The sequence below is a fragment of the Callorhinus ursinus genome, unplaced genomic scaffold, assembly GCF_003265705.2.
Source record: "Callorhinus ursinus isolate GAN/ISIS: 27379988/994484 unplaced genomic scaffold, GSC_fseal_2.0 scaffold29, whole genome shotgun sequence".
Lineage (NCBI taxonomy): Eukaryota > Metazoa > Chordata > Mammalia > Carnivora > Otariidae > Callorhinus > Callorhinus ursinus.
Window position 1 is genome coordinate 6,075,590 of NW_027397091.1, and position 16,987 is coordinate 6,092,576.

General features: G+C 38.2%; 1 protein-coding gene across 3 annotated transcripts in view; it reads left to right on the forward strand.

The window, feature by feature from the left end:
* PLCB1 (phospholipase C beta 1) overlaps positions 1 to 16,641 on the forward strand; it is a 722,355-nt gene extending 705,714 nt beyond the window's left edge. For 2 of the 3 annotated variants that reach the window (XM_025876536.2, XM_073878364.1), the window contains one exon: positions 13,298 to 16,641. In XM_025876536.2, the coding sequence (XP_025732321.1) occupies positions 13,298 to 13,525 (228 nt within the window). In that variant the 3' untranslated portion in view covers positions 13,526 to 16,641. The remainder of the gene's footprint in view (positions 1 to 13,297) is intronic. The other variant, XM_073878365.1, reaches the window with a different exon arrangement.
* The last annotated feature ends 346 nt before the right edge of the window (positions 16,642 to 16,987 follow it).

Consider the following 16,987-nt stretch of genomic DNA (forward strand, 5'->3'; position numbering starts at 1 on the left):
CACCTTGTAGGGAGCCCTTTGTCTAAAGTGGTGCTGTTCAGAAAATGGTCCTCAGACGAACAACAAGAACATCACCTGGGAGCTTGTTAGAGGTGCAGAATCTCAGGACCCGCTCCAGATCTACTGAATCAGAATCTGCATCTTAACAAAATCACCAGGTACTTTATGTCTACATTAACTTTTGAGAAGTGCTGATGTAAAGCTTTCCCATCTTTTCACTTTTAACATGCAACCATCTTTTAAAAAAGTGCTCTCAGTCACAGACTGTGAGGCCCCCTCAATTATAATCTGTGGTTAGTTATAGATGAAAGACATTGGTAATGATTTAATTGTTATGTATTAGAGCGGATTCAAAGATAAGTTCTTGTGCTGTGTACCATTAAAAAGCGCAAGGAAGAAGGAAGTTACAGCTAGAAAACTCCATCCCCTTAGTAAATATCATCTATTATATGTGCCATAGGTTGGAGGTTGAAAACCTCTGCCCCAGGATAATGATAATAACAAGGATATTGGCAGATCCTACAAGGCCCAGACTTTTTAAGTCCCATCTCCTCTACAAAGTATTTCCCATAACAAGGTATTTCCCAATACAACCTTCATTTTCAACATCCATAGTATATTTTGTCTTAGAACCCATTCAGCCCAACTTGTTATTTTCCACATAACTATCTCTTATCACCCTGGACAGATTCTAAATTTTTCATTCTTCACAGCACCAAACATGGGGCCTTGCACCAATCGAGTATTCAAAAATATTATTTGTTGATAAATGCTTCAAATCAACAACAGCCCAGAACATAGTCTAAAAGTGAGATCCAACACATGCCATAATTGCGCTGCGGTGACCCAATAATGACTTAAATGATATAACTAGAAAGAACAAAGACCACTTAGGGTTCCAGTTGTTCTCAGAGGCAAGTTATGTTTTTTCCTCTCCCTTTAGAAATGAAGTTATCCAGAATTAATAAGCAAGCACAATATGCTAATTACTTTAGCATATATAATCTCATTTAAACCTTGTAACAACAACCTGTGGAAGCTGTCATTATTATCTCCATTTTATATATGAGGAGATTTCAATTCCAAGATAGTAAATAAGCTGCCCAAGGTCATATCTGGAAGATGCAAGCACCTTTCATGGAAAGAGAATCTTATCTATCCCTCAATGAATTATCCAATTGTATAGATCGATGACAACAGTTTAATTTGTGATTGTCTTCCTAACCCTTTGTAATGGACTCTATTGCTAGTTGGTCTTTGTTCAAAAGATGAGACTTAATTTTAATATCATTTTCAGGCAAATATAATCGTTTAGGAAAAATCTCCCAAAAATACAGGCATGCAACATACTTCAGGACTCGATTAAAAGTGTCAGGAATTTATACCCCTTGTGAATTAATTGTATTCCTCCACATTGGCATGAGCTATCCAATTTACTTCTGTTTAGGTCTGGAGTGTTTTTCATTGTGACCTAGAAATACACTCATCTCACCTTTTACTCATTTTCTTTAGACTTCAGTTGCCAATGGCAACCTGAAATTACAAGGTTAAACAAGTGCTGCATTTTACTTGAGTGGCTTGTAACTTTGAACTTTGAGTTCATGTTCAGTGGGAATTGTTCATCTATAAGGATCACGACCTCCTTGCATTGTGGCAAATCCAAACAGTCTGAATTTGCTGGGCCTCTGCAGGGACTTTACGGGTTGTATCCCTTTTTAAGTTTTGGCTTTAATTTATTGGAACTGGTTACCCATCTAAAAGGGTACTATGAATTTGGGGACTGCCCTCCCTCACGGTGCTGGTTTGGGTTCCTTATTCTTCCTGGTTGACATTTTTTCCTTCAATGGGCCCCACGAATTGCTGGCTTCTTCACCTTGTCCCTGATAGTCTGGATTGAGTTTTCCTGGTCGGCATTTCAAGTGTGGAAACCAGTGGCTTTCTGCAGAGACTATGATTTCACCATTTTGATACCCCCAGTTCTTAGGCCTTCTCTCCCATCTTCTTAGAACATTAAAAGCCCAGTTCTCTAAGATGGAGAATCTACTCTGCCACCGCGGACTGTTTGGCTTTGAGTTCCTTTGTTATTCCTGTGTCTTAAGGATTTCTTTTTCTACTATTAAAACTCAGTTATCAGGGGCTCCTGGATGGTGCAGTGGGTTGAACATCTGACTCTTGGTTTCAGCTTAAGTGGTGAATTCAAGGCGGTGAGATTGAGCCCCAGGTGGGGCTCTGCACTGAGCGTGGAGTCTGCTTGAGATTCTCTGTCTTTCCTCTGCCCTGCCCACTTATACTCTCTCTCTCTAAAATAAATAAATCTTTTTTTTAAAAAAAAACTCAGTTATCAATTTAAATTAAATGTATGTGTTCTATTTTACTCAGCATTTCCCTGTTTGGAGTAGAAGGAATCTCCACTCAGACATTTTGACTTGAAGTCCATTGCAATTTATTCTAAAGGAATATAGAGAAAAGCAAGTAAACCAACACAATCTGTAATGGTTGGGATAGCTAATGTGGTCCCATTTTCCCACATGCGATTTTCCAACAATCCCCTGATAACCTGACTGACCTCCCAAATGATCCTGTTATTTCTATTCTTGGTTGAAGTAAAACTTCATGAGATTATTCTAAAAATAAGATGAGTCTGCAAGGGGGCGCAGGCTGATTTTGAAACCACTCATTCTATGTGTGTATTTTAATGCTTTTCCTACTGTTTTCAGTAACATCTTAGCTGATTAATTGATGATGTTGACGTTAAAATACTTTCATTAATTCTTCATAAAATTTTCCCGGTCACTCTATCCCATGCTCAGTGTTTAAACGCTTTTCTGTTTGTTTGTTTGTTTATTTGTTTGTTTAATATTTGCTTTTATTTTGGAATGCTATTTTCATGCTAAAAGTAAAATAATCACATTACCATAAAAATGAGAAATAGGAAATGTAAAAGTACTCAGTCCCAACAGAGTTTATATTTTAGCATTTTCTTTCAAAGTAATTCTATGTTCTTAGAAAATATTCTCATGGTTGTAATCACAGTACATATAAAACTGTATGTAGATTTACTTCATTTATCACAGTAACAATTATGTTCCCTTATTTTCATAGCCATTTATTGTTTTACATTTATTGGCAGCATTTCGTTTCTTTAAGCAAAAGCCTTATGTTTTCTTTCACAGAAACTCTGTTTTATTGATGTTTTTGCTGGTTTTTTTTTTCGGGGGGGGTGCTTGTTTTATTATTTTCCCTAATCTTTAGCAGTACATTTTAAAATATCTTGAGCAAGATAATTTCAGTACCATATTGCCACTTGCATTTCCCAAAGGCCAGAAATATTTTTAAAAAGGTTAAGAGACTGTGAGGAATTACATTTTTAAAAATACAGCAGATGCTTCCAGAGGAAAAAAAAAAAAGTGAAATAATCTAAAATGTCTAATGAGAAAACAAACTGAAACAAATGGCTTTATGTGTATATAAAAAGTAACATAACGAGGAGCGCCTGGGTTAACTGATCCCAGGGTCCTGGGATTAAGCCCCAGATTGGGCTCCCTGTTCAGCAGAGAGTCTGCTTCTCCCTCTCTCTGAGGCTCCCCCTGCTTGTGCGTGCGCTCTCTTTCTCTCTCTCTCTCTCTCTCTCTCTGTCAGATAAATAAATAAAATCTTTAGAAAAAGTAATGTAACTATACAAAGAATATAAGTAATTCAAGGGAATTTTTGCAGAGTAATATAATTTTGCATCCTTGGTGGGATATATTCTGTGAAAAACAGAACCTCAAGAATGTCTTACGCTTCACACGGTTATTTTATTGTTAGGTCACAATATTGAAACTATTTCCATATATTTGAAAATGTAAAGCAAGTAAGTAAATACGTTGTTACCAGAAAGCAAAATATACAAAATTAGTTACAAAATAAAAGAGATATAGACTCAGAAACAAACTGAGGCTTCTAGAGGGGAGGGGGATGGGGGATGGGTTAGCCTGGTGATGGATATTAAAGAGGGCACGTTCTGCATGGAGCACTGGGTGTTATGCACAAACAATGAATCATGGAACACTACATCAAAAACTAATGATGTAATGTATGGTGATTAACATAACATAATAAAATAAAATTTGAAAAAATGAAATATAGAAATATAAAAATCAAAGGAGTTAAGAAAAAATTCTATAATGTTACATTTAAATTTGAGATATCAATATGTACTAATGATTCTTCAAAAATATATGTCTTAATGTCCACTGCTGGCCTAAACATAATGACTAGACATCTGGTAGCAGTGAGCACTTTTAGCACCCAATGCCTTCTCCAATAAAGGCTCTTTGGAAAATTAGCTGATTCCAAGTCTGAGTCAGAGAAAGCACAAGAGGTGACTGAGTTACCTTATTTTACCTAGAAAAGCAAGCAAGTGCTCAAAAACCAATGAGGGCATGTCAAAAGGACCCAGGATCATGCCCTAAAAGCGCTTCTGCTGGCATTACATGTGACAATTTGAGCTCAAAAAAGAATGACTGCAACTGATTTAAACGAAGGGAATAAATGGAAATAAAACTATATTGTCTGCAATTGTTTTCAGGGAGAGAGAGAAGAAAAAGAAAACTCATTGGTTATCTTTTGAAATTATTATTGCCCCAACTCCTTACTCAGAATATTTGTGAATCAAAGGAAAAGAATTAAATGCTTACTCTGCCTTTTTAGGAGGAACTCTGGTTCATCTCCACCTGACAAGGGAAAGCTCTGCCTTACAGAAGAATACTAGCTAAATAAAAAAAGAGTTATAAAATTGCCATTTACCCCTAATAAGATAGGTGAGAATCATCCATTTCATGAAAAGGTGCTAAGGAAACTTTATATGGACCCAGAGCTTTACCCCACAGAATAATTGCCAATAGCCAAAAGAAAAAATTGTGTTGACAAAGTTCAAGTCTGATATTTACCACTTTTAGCCAAGTGATCAAATTTAGCATTGCTGATAATGCAACCACATGATAATAGAGCTCACTAATATGTTACGATATAGATAGAAAAGAATACCTGTTGACTCTTCTCACCCAAACAAATGTTTGTTTAATCCCCATCTGATCAAGCTTACAGGCTTAATTTCTAGTTTACAGGAAAGGCAGGTTTTCCAGGACCAACTTAAATGACACCCCCAGGAAATAATCAGACAAATTCAAAATGTGGGCATTCTATAAGAAAATTGAGCAGGACTCTTCAAAAAATCCAAGTCATAAAAAAATTTAAAACAATAAATAACTCAACAGGGAAGAAAAAGGAAGATATCACAATCGAATGCAATACAAGAACTTTGATTGAATTCTGGTCCAAAAAAAAGCTAGAAAAGTTGGGAGAGGTAATACTGGGAAAATCTGAACATGGATGGATGTTGGGTAACATTAAGGAATTATTATTAATTCCCTTGACATGATTAAGGTATTGCCATAATGTAGGAAAATGTCTTTATTTTTAAGGGGTGTGGGGGTCAAGGGTTGTGATATCTGAAATTTATTTTCAAATGATTCACCAAAAAAAAAAAAATAGAGTGATAAACAATAAGAATGCACATGCGGCAAAATATCAAGATTATTATTACAGTTGCTTTCAGGGTTTTTGTGGTTGTTGCTGTTATTTTGTTTTGGTTTTAGGGGTTTTGTTTTTTGTTGTTGTTTGTGTTTTTGTTTTTTGGTGGTGGTGGTGGTGGTGGTGGTTTTTGGGTTTGCCTCTGCAAACAATGCTGCAGTAAGTTTGGTGATGTTTCCATCCTTATATGTTGGTGCTTTCATTTCTCTGGGCCAGGTTCCTTTTCCAAATGTGAAATTGCTAGGTGAAAAGTTATGTACATTTTCCTTCTTATAAATATTATGGATACCATTTTATTGCCCAATGTTTGAAAATGTCCACTTCTCCCCAGATGTTACTGCTCCTTTGAACAAACCTTTTATTTTTCCTACAATATGTCCCTTTAAAAAATGTGCTATTGAATCTCCCTTATTGTCTATGAGTGAGCGTTTTCTGAAATATATATTGGATATTTTCACTTCTATGAATTGCTTGAGGTTTGTCCATTTTTTCACCAAAAAATGATTATTTTCATTTAGATAAATACAGTGACCTTGAACAACATGGGTTTGAATAGGTCCACTTATACATGGATTGTTTTCGATACAGTACAGTACTGTAAATGTATTTTCTCTTCCTTATGATTTTCTTAGAAACATTTTTTCTCTAGCTTACTTTATTGTAGGAATATAATATATAATGCATATAACATAAAATACGTGTTAAAAATATGTGTTAATCAACTATTTATGTTATTGGCAAGGCTTTTAGTCAGCAGTAGGCTATTAACAGTTTGGGGGAGTCAAAAATTTGACTTGGATTTTTGGCTATGTAGGGGGATGGCTCCCCTGCCCTCCCCACACTGTTTAAGGATCAACTACATACCTAATAAATTTTTTTCTTTGTAGCTTACAGTTTTTCTGTCTTGCTTGAGAAGGTCTCTATACCCTATGATTATGCAATTATTCACCCAGATTTTTTCCTAAGATTTTTTTGCTTTGTGTTTTTTTTATTTTTTTATTTGAGAGAGAGAGAGTGAGCACAGAGAGAGAGAGGAAGAAGCATGTTCCCTGCTGACTGGAGAGCCTGATGTGGGGCTCGATCCCAGGACCCCGAGATCATCACCTGACCAAAGGCAGACGCGTAACCAACTGAGCCACCCAGGCGCCCTGCTTTGTGTTCTATATTAAGGTCTTTAATATACTTCATTGGGCGAAATGACTTGAGTTGGACCTGAGCTCAAAGTGAAAATTCTCCTTAAGTATCTCTCTGTGCCTTCTCTGTAGCATTTTTTTTTTTTTTAAGTTTTAGCAGTTGTGTCTTTGTTATCCCACAGTAGCTTATTACACTCTGTTTTCAATTTGTTTCCTTAGAAACTTGGTATTGATTACATCTCTTTACTAAGTCAGTACCTGTCTTATTTTATATTTATGCCACATTTACATTATACTGAGTATTTCCCACCTACTTTTAAACTAACCTTCGTAAGTAACTTTACTTTCTCCTTGGTCTTCGCTTACATTTATGAATCTAAAAACCTTGCATAACTAGATCAAATCTCTACCTTATTTTTTTAAGGCAGTTGAAAAACTGTCAGAAGCAGAATAAGTATCCCAAGTGCAGAAACCTTGGACATTATAATCAGGCAGAGCTAAAAACATTTGAACTTGACTGTATTGCTTTTTCCTGCTTAACTATCCAGAGTTCACAGAAGCTATGAGTAGGCAACATGTTTTGAAAAGTGAGTTAACAGAAAGTTAGAAATTGAGTCTGGCTAGTCAAATTGGAGAACTCAGCCTATAATAAAACAAACTCTGGCAATGCTCTTACTTATTAATATCTGAGTGTAATGTAACAATTTGCCTTAAAATTAGAGATTAAATTCGACCATGTCCTTCCCTCTTTTTGCCCATTTCCTAAAAACAGATCTTATAAATTTAAGATCAAGCAAGCTCATGTTTGCTAATGTTATAGAAAAGCTCCAAAGCATATTCTCCAAAATCAGATTTTTCGTGAAGATCTATCAGTCGTATGGTGATTGTCCCTCAAGAATGTGTTTTAAAATTATAGCGATGGAAAGATGGGGCCAGCTGAATTAAACTATGAGTGCTTCATGGAACCAGGCCATATATGACACTCCTTTGAATTCCCCTACTATATTAGGTGGTTATTGCCACCATACTGCTGCCTAACAAAAAAACCACAAAACTGAGCGGCATAACACATTAAGCATTTACTAAGCTCATGAGTCTATGAACTGGCTGGGCAGTTGTGGTCTGAGTCAGGCTCAGCTGGTCTCAGTAGCCTTACTCAAGCCTATGTTTAGCTGGTGGGTCAGCTGAGGGCTGGCTGTTTATAATAGCTTTACCCTCATGTCTGATAGTCATTCAAAGTGATGGAGAGGGGGATAACTGGGTCGTGTGTCTCCTCCTGCAGCAGTCTAGCCTGAGCCTCTTCACGTAATGGCTCCGTGAGCTTCCAACAGTGAGAGCAGAACCACATGAAGCCTTTTGAGGTCTAGGCTCAGAACTGCACGCTGCCACTCTGACATTCTACTGGACAAAGCAGATCATAAGGCCTCCCTAGATTCAGGGAGATGAAAAGTACACTCTACTCTTTCATGGGAAACCCTGCCAAGGCCATGAGTACCAGGAGGGGTGAGACATTGGTATCATTTGTGCAATTAATCTACCATTCCCCTAGAACCTACAGCTTGAGTTACACAGAGTAGACACTCAATATTCAATGAAGATGTGAACCAGAATGTGAAAATGAGCTGGGATAGCACTGAACCCCAGCAGAAGGATGATCAAGAGCAAGTCCTGGTGTTCAGGGGAGAACCATCTGAAGCTCAGGATGGTGGTGAGGCAAAATGAGGAGGGATCCAAACTGAAAGTCCATAGACCCAATCTCTCAAGTTTCCTGGTCTAAGCCAGATTTAAATCTGCTAGGACAGAAGTTAGAAACCCTCCAGAAGCCCAGTAGAACTCACGAGTGTGGTTCAAATTGACTGCCAACAATAAAAAATCAGGTCCTCCATGAAAATTTAAATTTCTGACTTCTCCTGAAAAACAAAAGTCTTGCAAACATTAGCTAGAGCTGGGTTTCTGCCACCCCTGTAGACTGAGCATGTTCTCCCCACCACTCCCACTTATTTTCATGATTTGCCTGGCCCCCCCTAAACATCTGAGTTTGTGACCCTTAGGCTGGAATAATTCTAGACTCCTGATGGGTGGGACTTTTTGGGAACAGAGCCAGACTTTGCCCTTCATACTTTCTTACAATGAACAAGTATTCCATGCATAAGAAGCAAAAATAAATAAAAGAAAAGCTCTAACTTGAAATTTAATAACAAATGCAAATTTGTAATTAATTTATTAATAGCTGAATGACTTTTTTAAAAGAGTGAAGCATGGCATATAATATAAATTAAATAAAATTAATTTAGTTAATAAATTATTTTAGTTTATTAAAGTAGTTTAGAATACAATATAATCTACCACTAACCCATGATGAAAGAAGAGTCCACTAAAATTGTCATTTAGCCACAACTGGGTCAATAATTAAAAATTATTTTGAATAATTATTCAATTATTATTATTGTGATTTATAATAAGAAATATATATTTAGTCTTCATCCCAGTTCCTGGCACAGAGTTCCTAAAACCCTTGAAATTTCCTAAATGATGAGCAATAAAGGTGTCTTTTGTTATGTTAGTGAGGTGACTTTTCAGAAGCCCCTAGGTAACCTAAAGATGGGGGCTGATTGCCAGGGGAACCAACCTTGCAATTCCAAGGTTGGACCTCACAGTCCCAACCCCTAATCTCCAGGGACAGAAGAAGGGCAAGAGGCTGAATCAATAGCCAATGGCTAATGATGTAATCAACCATGCCTATGTAATGAAGCCCCCATGAAAACCTAAAAGGTTGGGGTTTGAAGACCTTCGGAGTTGGAGAACATGTCGAAGGAGATGCAGGGGGAATCGGAGAACACGGTAGCTCCTCACCCTTTCCCCCATACTTTGCCGTGTGCATCTCTTCCACCTAGCTGTTCCTGAGTTACACCCTTTTATAACAAACCAGTAATCTAGTAAGTAAAATGTTTGAGTTCCTTGAGCCGCTCTAGCAAATTAATCAAACCCAATGGGGGGGGCAGATCATTGGAACCTCCAATCTATATCCAGTTAGAATCACAGGTGACAACCTGGATTTGCAACTGATATCTGACATGAGGTGGGGGTGGGGGACAGCCTTATAGGACTGAGCTCTTAGCTTATAGGATCTGATGCTATCTCCAGGTAGATAATATCAGAATTGAGTTAAATTATGGGACATCCAGCTGGTGTCCTAGGGAATTGCTTTGTGGTATGAGGGGAAAAGATCTCACACATTCGAATTGGGTGCAGAAACATAATTATTAAAAGATTACTCTAAAAATTGGATTATTAAAAATTATTCAAAAATGTTAAAGTATTTGATATTGTCTCACATTTCACATCCCTTTTTATATATAAATTTTAAAAACAAACAGCACTATCAAGCACTCTGGGGTCTTGTCTACCACTGACCTAAGAGCATTTGACTGCTACGTCACATACAATGTATCTAAAGTTGAAGGTCCCCCACACTAACCTCAAGGAAAACAGAAATCTACTGTTTGCTGAACCCGAGGCCCCTTGCTTTTCTTCCTTTCCTCATATTCCTCGGAAACAAAACTTGAACAGCACGCTTTGCTGAATTAAAGTTGAGACAAATGAATGATGAGACCTGGATGGTAGTTACTGAGAACTGCCAAACACCAGGCTAAGATTTCACTCCTGTAAAAGCCCCACTCCCTTCTAACACCAGAGACTGGTTGCGATACCCGGGAAAGAATTGCCCATTGTCATCTTGTCTTTGAGGCTCCAGTGGCTCACCTGTTCCCAGTAGGGAGGGAGCAGCTGTGCGTGCAGGTGCCTTTGCTCCATTGTAGTCATGTCAATCTCGGAGCCCCATGAGTGCCCTTCTCTTGGCATGTTTTCTCCTTGGCTTATTAGAATTCATATGCTGGCACAACATCTTCATAAATACCCTACATTTTATATTTGGGAAGAATAGGTGACTTCCAATACTTAGTGCAAGTCATTTTTATCAGACACTTTTTTTAAAAAAAACATTTTATTTATTTATTTGAGAAAGAGAGAGTGAGAGAAAGCACGAGAGCGGGGTGAAGGGCAGAGGGAGAAGCAGACTCCCTACTGAGCAGGGAGCCCGATACGGGGCTCAATCCTGGGACTCCAGGAACATGACCTGAGCTGAAGGCAGATGCCTAACTGAATGAGCCACCCAGGCGCCCCTATCAGGCACTTTTTGATGTGTGTGTGGGGGGGGAAGGTTGTTCAAACAGATCCACAATCCATTATCTGAGACTCCTGGGATCATTGTTTTTTGGAATTCATAATTTTTCTGATTTTAGAAAGTGTTATATAATGCATATACTGTGAGCATAATACTCTAGAGGGGTGCTTGGTCATCCTCATAGTCATACAAATTAATGTATTTACAGTACCGTGCATGGATATGTGCATGATATGTGCATTCAGTGAAATATATAAGAATTATAAAAACCTTATATCAATTAATGTCTATGTGTTTGCACCAAATTTACAAAAAAGTTCTGGATTTCAGAACTTTGGGGGTTTTAGAATGGCAGATAAAGGATTTTGGTCCTATATTATATAACTAAGTCTTGACAGAATTTCTCTAGCATAAAAGCAAGAGCAAAGGGGTTGAACTAAAAAGGGTGTTCTCTTTATATTGCTGACACTGTCCAAAACGTGAGTAAGGAAAGGGGGTCACAACACCGAGAGACAGATGCCCTGAGCACTGTCTTTACCCTGGATGGTCCAGGGCTCAGGGCAAGCACCAGAGACTGCATGAAGCCTCAAATGGAGGACATACAGCTAGGATCAAGACAAAAAGTAGAACGGGGAGTTCAGAGTTGAACCAGGACAGGAAGTCAAGCAGGGTGTCCAAAGTGGACCAGCCTCATTGGCATCACCTGGGAGTCGCTAAGACATGCAGGACCTTGGACCCCACCCAGGCCTCCTGAATTTGAAGCAAAGTCGGGATCCCAGGTGATCTGTGTGAACCTTAAATGTTTGAGAAGCACACACACAAAAAATTCCATAAAGGTTTTAAGGACATGTCTCAAGAAAAGCTGCCTGGAGGCTAGTAAGAGCAGAAAGAAAAAGCATTAGTCTCACATGCTGTTTCTAAGACTAGACTCCCTACTTACCATTCAATAAAGAAAGAGAATTTCATTTAAAATTCTAGGTTTCAAGGCACCTGGGCAGCTCAGATGGTTGAGTGTCTGCCTTCGGCTCAGGTCATGATCCCAGGGTCCTGGGATCGAGCCCCGGATCGGGCTCCCTGCTCAGCGGGGAGTCTGCTTCTCCCTCTCCCACTCCCTCTGTGCTCGTTCTCTCTCTTTCAAATGAATAAATAAAATCTTTATTAAAAAATAACATAGGGGCACCTGGGTGGCTCAGTTTTAAGCGCCTGCCTTTGGCTCAGGTCATGATCCCAGGGTCCTGGGATTGAGCCCCGCGTAGGGCTCCCTGCTCAGCGGGAAGCCTGCTTCTCCCTCTCCCACTCCCCCTGCTTGTGTTCCCTCTCTCTCTGTCTCTCTGTCAAATAAATAAATAAAATCTTTAAAAACTAAAATAAGAAAAGAAAAGAAAAGAAAATTCTGTGTTTCAATGGGGCTCAGCATAGCAGAGCTTTCCAGAGGGAGCACCCACCACCGGCCGCCCTTCATCCCAGCTACAGAAGATGCCCGGCCTTCACTGGTTTTATGATTATGGCTTCCATTTAAGTCTAAAGAAACGGTTCTGTGACTTTTAAAAGTCTGGGCATTCTCCAGAGCATTAAACAGATAAGTTAAAAGACAGTTTATAAGGTAGCTAAAGCAATTTACAAGGCAAATAAAATTAGAACAAAAAGAAAAAGAATCAAAGAGGTGACAAAAGAAAACAAAACAGAAGTTAAAGTCGGTTACAAGAGTATATTCAGTTCATAAAAATGCATTGAGGGGTGCCTGGGTGGTGAAGTCAGTTAAAGGTCTGACTCTTGGTTTTGGCTCAGGTCATGATGTCAGGGTGCTGAGATCGAGCCCCGCCTCAGGCTCCGCGCTCAGCGGGGAGCCTGCTGGAAATTCTCTCCCTTTGCCCCTCACCCACCCCCTCTCTTCCTCTAAAATAATAAATAAATAAATCTTTTTTAAAAAGTACGTTGAGCTCCTCTCTAGAAGTACTCAGCGGCGCTTCCTGAAGCCCACTCGCACCTCTCCGGTCCTCTCCAGCCACCTCTTCCCTCTCCCCAGCCTGAAACATGGCTGACCTTGGCACTCCCAGCTGTCAGTAGCTTCCAGTCCCTTCACGTAAGAACTTCAGATCACTGCATATTACTTCTGTAAACTTTTTCAAAAGATTCGCGCGCGTGCGCGCGTGTGTGTATGTGTGCATTTATTTATACTGTTGCAGGTCTTTAGCCCTATTATGCCACACATAATCTGAACTTCACTTTCAGCCATGGACAAGTGATGTGTCTGTTTTACATCTTCTCCATAGGTAACTGGTGGATGGTATTTACCTTAATTTATCCCCCCCCCCATCTTTGTACATCTCTTTCAAAGAGTTTCCACGTGGGTGGTTATAGAAAACTAAATGACCTAAAACCATCCTCCTCTCTTGATGTCTCCCAGCTGCAGATGGACCTGGAGCAAGAGTATCAAGACAAGTTCAAAAGACTGCCCCTGGAGATCTTGGAGTTTGTGCAGGAAGCCATGAAAGGGAAGATCAGCGAAGACAGCAATCACAGTTCTGCCCCTCCCTCCCTGGCCTCGGAGCCTGGAAAAATGAACCACAAGCCTCCCTCCAGTGAGGAGCTAGAAGGAGACAACCCAGGAAAAGAGTTTGATACTCCTCTGTGATTGTTCCTGCCAGGCCTTCAAAGCATGCATGGCCACTTCATCGGACTCTCTCTTACTACAAAAATCACTGCCCAGGAGCATCTTCCTGAGAAGTATCCCTTAGCCTAAAATCTGCACCAAAGGGAGAGTTCTAGAAGGATCCATGCAAACATCCTCATGCCCAGGCTCCATGCATTATGTGGACACTACTGCAGGTCTGCTTGCGGAGAGTGCATGTATGTGGGATTTTTGTTTTCTTTCCAATAGTAAATTCAAAGCAGGCAACTTCCAGGCTCCATGGGACATTTAATGAAGGACAGTGTCTTTTTTGAAGAAAATCAAGCTCATGTTTTTATTTGAAGCTCTGGTGTAAAGTATTTCAAAGTAATAGAAATAGTTTGAGAAACGCATAGCATTATTTAACACTATCAAACAGCCAACTTTGAGGATTCGTTTTCCTAACTGCCCCTCAACTACCATATCTTCAAGTTAACGTGCATATTAAATTGTTTTATCCTTTGCTTTGCAAGCACTGGTGGCTTGCAGTTTGCTAATTTATTTATCATAGAGGCATCAATGTATTTGTTGCTGACATGGCTTTATTAGATACCATAGTGATTCAACTAAGTTGGTTTTCTTTCTTGAAAAAAAGTCACTTGATTGTATCCTTGCCCAGTGAAGCTATCCCAAGACTTAGCCATATGGCTCATACATTTGGTTGCTTGAGCAAATTGGCCACACAGTTCCAGGCCCACTGTGCTTTCTGAGTTGACTATTTGCACTCAAAGTCTGGGTATTTATTGGTTGTTGGCCTGAAATTATTAAATAACTACGAAGAGTCTGTCTGGTTGAATAAAAATAGTTAAGCTGATGGATGTTGAGCAGAGATTCAATCAGAGTGAACAGGTTCCAGTGGTTATTTCGCTGTCTCACATTTTTTATGGTTCATTTATTTTTACTATAGAGATAAAGATTGAGTATTTATCTAGAGAATACACAGACCCACATATAAATGATATATAGTATCCCCATGTATATATGTACACACACAGCCATGTAAGTGCATACACACTCACACACACACACACACACTCACATGCGCACATACAAGTGTAGATGTGTGTTTTTTAATTGGCAATGACCCAAGTCTCTTCCACAAGACTTAAAACCAAATTCAGGGATAAATGCCTAGAGAAGAAAATGGTCAAACATCTATCTATATTATGTGGCTATTAAATTTTGTTGAAATTCTAAAAAACAGTTGATGGAACTTGATGCAAGTTGAAGTAGATTTAGAGCTTAGAATATGAATTTGATATATATTTTGCAGGATCAAAAACTGGATTTTAAGTATCAGATTTTAAGCTTGTTTTAATAGAATATACAAAAAATGTATAGGACAGCAATATGGAAATTTATTAGTATCTTTCATAATTTTTAAGTCTGACAGATTTCGATTTTATTCTAACATAAACATAAAAAATCTTTCATTATGTATTTACTATGTACATTTAATTCACTTAACTATGTCTTTTTGTTAAGTTTCTGTGTTGGGTGGCATAAGAAAAACAAATTATATCATGGGAAAACTGATCAAAAATATTATTGAAAGAACTTAAGTAAGAGAGAATAATTATATAGAGGAAAATATAATTTAGAGAGTAACACAAAGAACATTGAAGTTAAAGAGCTGAAGAAAGATGCTCACAGCTTTATTTTCCTTTAAGATAAATCTGTCTGATTGTAGCTTAGCGAAACGTCTTAAAATGCAAAAACCAGTTGTGTCCTGAAAATTGTGTCTCAAGAATTTAATATTTTTATGGAAATTATTTTATTTAACTTTAAGCAATAACTAGGGATCACAATTAAGTTTTAATCAAAAAGAAGGCTTAGTTCAAACATGAGGCAAGAGTGTTTGATTAAAAAAAAAAAACACATCTAGCAAGACACAAGGGGAAAAAAATCCCATCCTCTTGGGAGATGATTATATTTTGATCTGAAGGATTTGGGGTATTAATTAGACACTTAATAAAACTTATCTTCCACTGAAAGATAAATCTTTTGTAAATCATTCAACTTTTGCACTTTGAAAGAAAGGCATTAATCGTAAGGAAGCAAGAATGGGCACAATTGAATGCTGCAATTTTATAAATAAAATTACAGACTAACATTGCAGAAGAATGAACGAATAATAACATTCATAACCAAACGCAATGATGATTATTATAGAACACTGTCTCACATTTTAGTCCAGAGATAGACAGAAGTGGGAAAACCTTGACTTACACAAAACTGTTTTTGGTAGTTGGATTTCATTCTCTTAGTGACTCTAGTCATTTTGCAATACACTTGTATTTGGCCATTTACTGTAATCACATTTTTATATCTGTACAATGACACTTTTTGCAGTTGTGGGGTAGTGTGTTACACTGTCCATCTTGCATCATTGAACCTACTACAGCGATACTATCATTTAACAATATTAAGATTACTTGAAATAGAGTAAGATAAAGAAAAAGGGTCTATATGATGTGCAGTTTTGTGCCTTTATGTATTTGCCTTGTTCTGTGTTGAATGTGTGAAATTCTGTACTGTGGTTTTCCCTGTAATAGAGCGTTAGAGGTGTGTAGTAAATTAGACAGAGGCCCCCCCCCCATACCCTTACATTACTGAGAATAGCGTGGTTTTGGCCATGAACGCCAATTTTCAAAATTCTAATGACATGCCGTGTGTTTTTGGTTTTCAGCATTTCACTTGAACATTTCAACCTCACCATACATTAATTGATTAATGCTCCTGTAATAGATAAGCAGTCATTAAATAATTCTGAAAGAAAGGGCCGTTGCTTGCGTTACTTTGAATTTAATGTTGCGCTTGTGCACTGTATAAATATTGTTTGTGATGGATTGGACCTTGTGACTTTTGCCTTTTCAGAAGAAAAATAAAAGATAGGACAAAGTATTTGAAACTCTTAAAGTGTACATATTTTGGTTCTTCAATCTCAAATTATTTAAAATGCGTAATTCACATTTTTGTAATAATTCTATGCAATTTTGTGGCATGATGTTTCTTCCACTTGTAATTTTATGTGCTTTCATCACGAATCCAAAGGAAACAATAAAAATTTCTTAACTCAACCCAGTGTGTCATTTCTTGGTGTCAGAGCCAACCTTTTTTTTTTTTTTTTTTGACAGACCAGATGGTCCGAGTGGTGGGAGTACACTTTGTACCAGTCATTAGGGACAGAAGGCCCACCCTGATACAGCCCACCTGTGCCTGTACAGGGAATGGGATGTGCTGCAATGCATGTGCCAGAGGACACAGCTCTCATTACTCTATCACTCCACTATCCTGTGCAGGAATGATGGTACACCTGCCCATTACTTCCGTTTTAGAAACCCTCCCTCCCTTCCTTCACCAAAGCTAAGGAAAGCAAAACAGTCAAAGTTTGCTAACAAACAGTGGAGATGAACTGACAGAGTA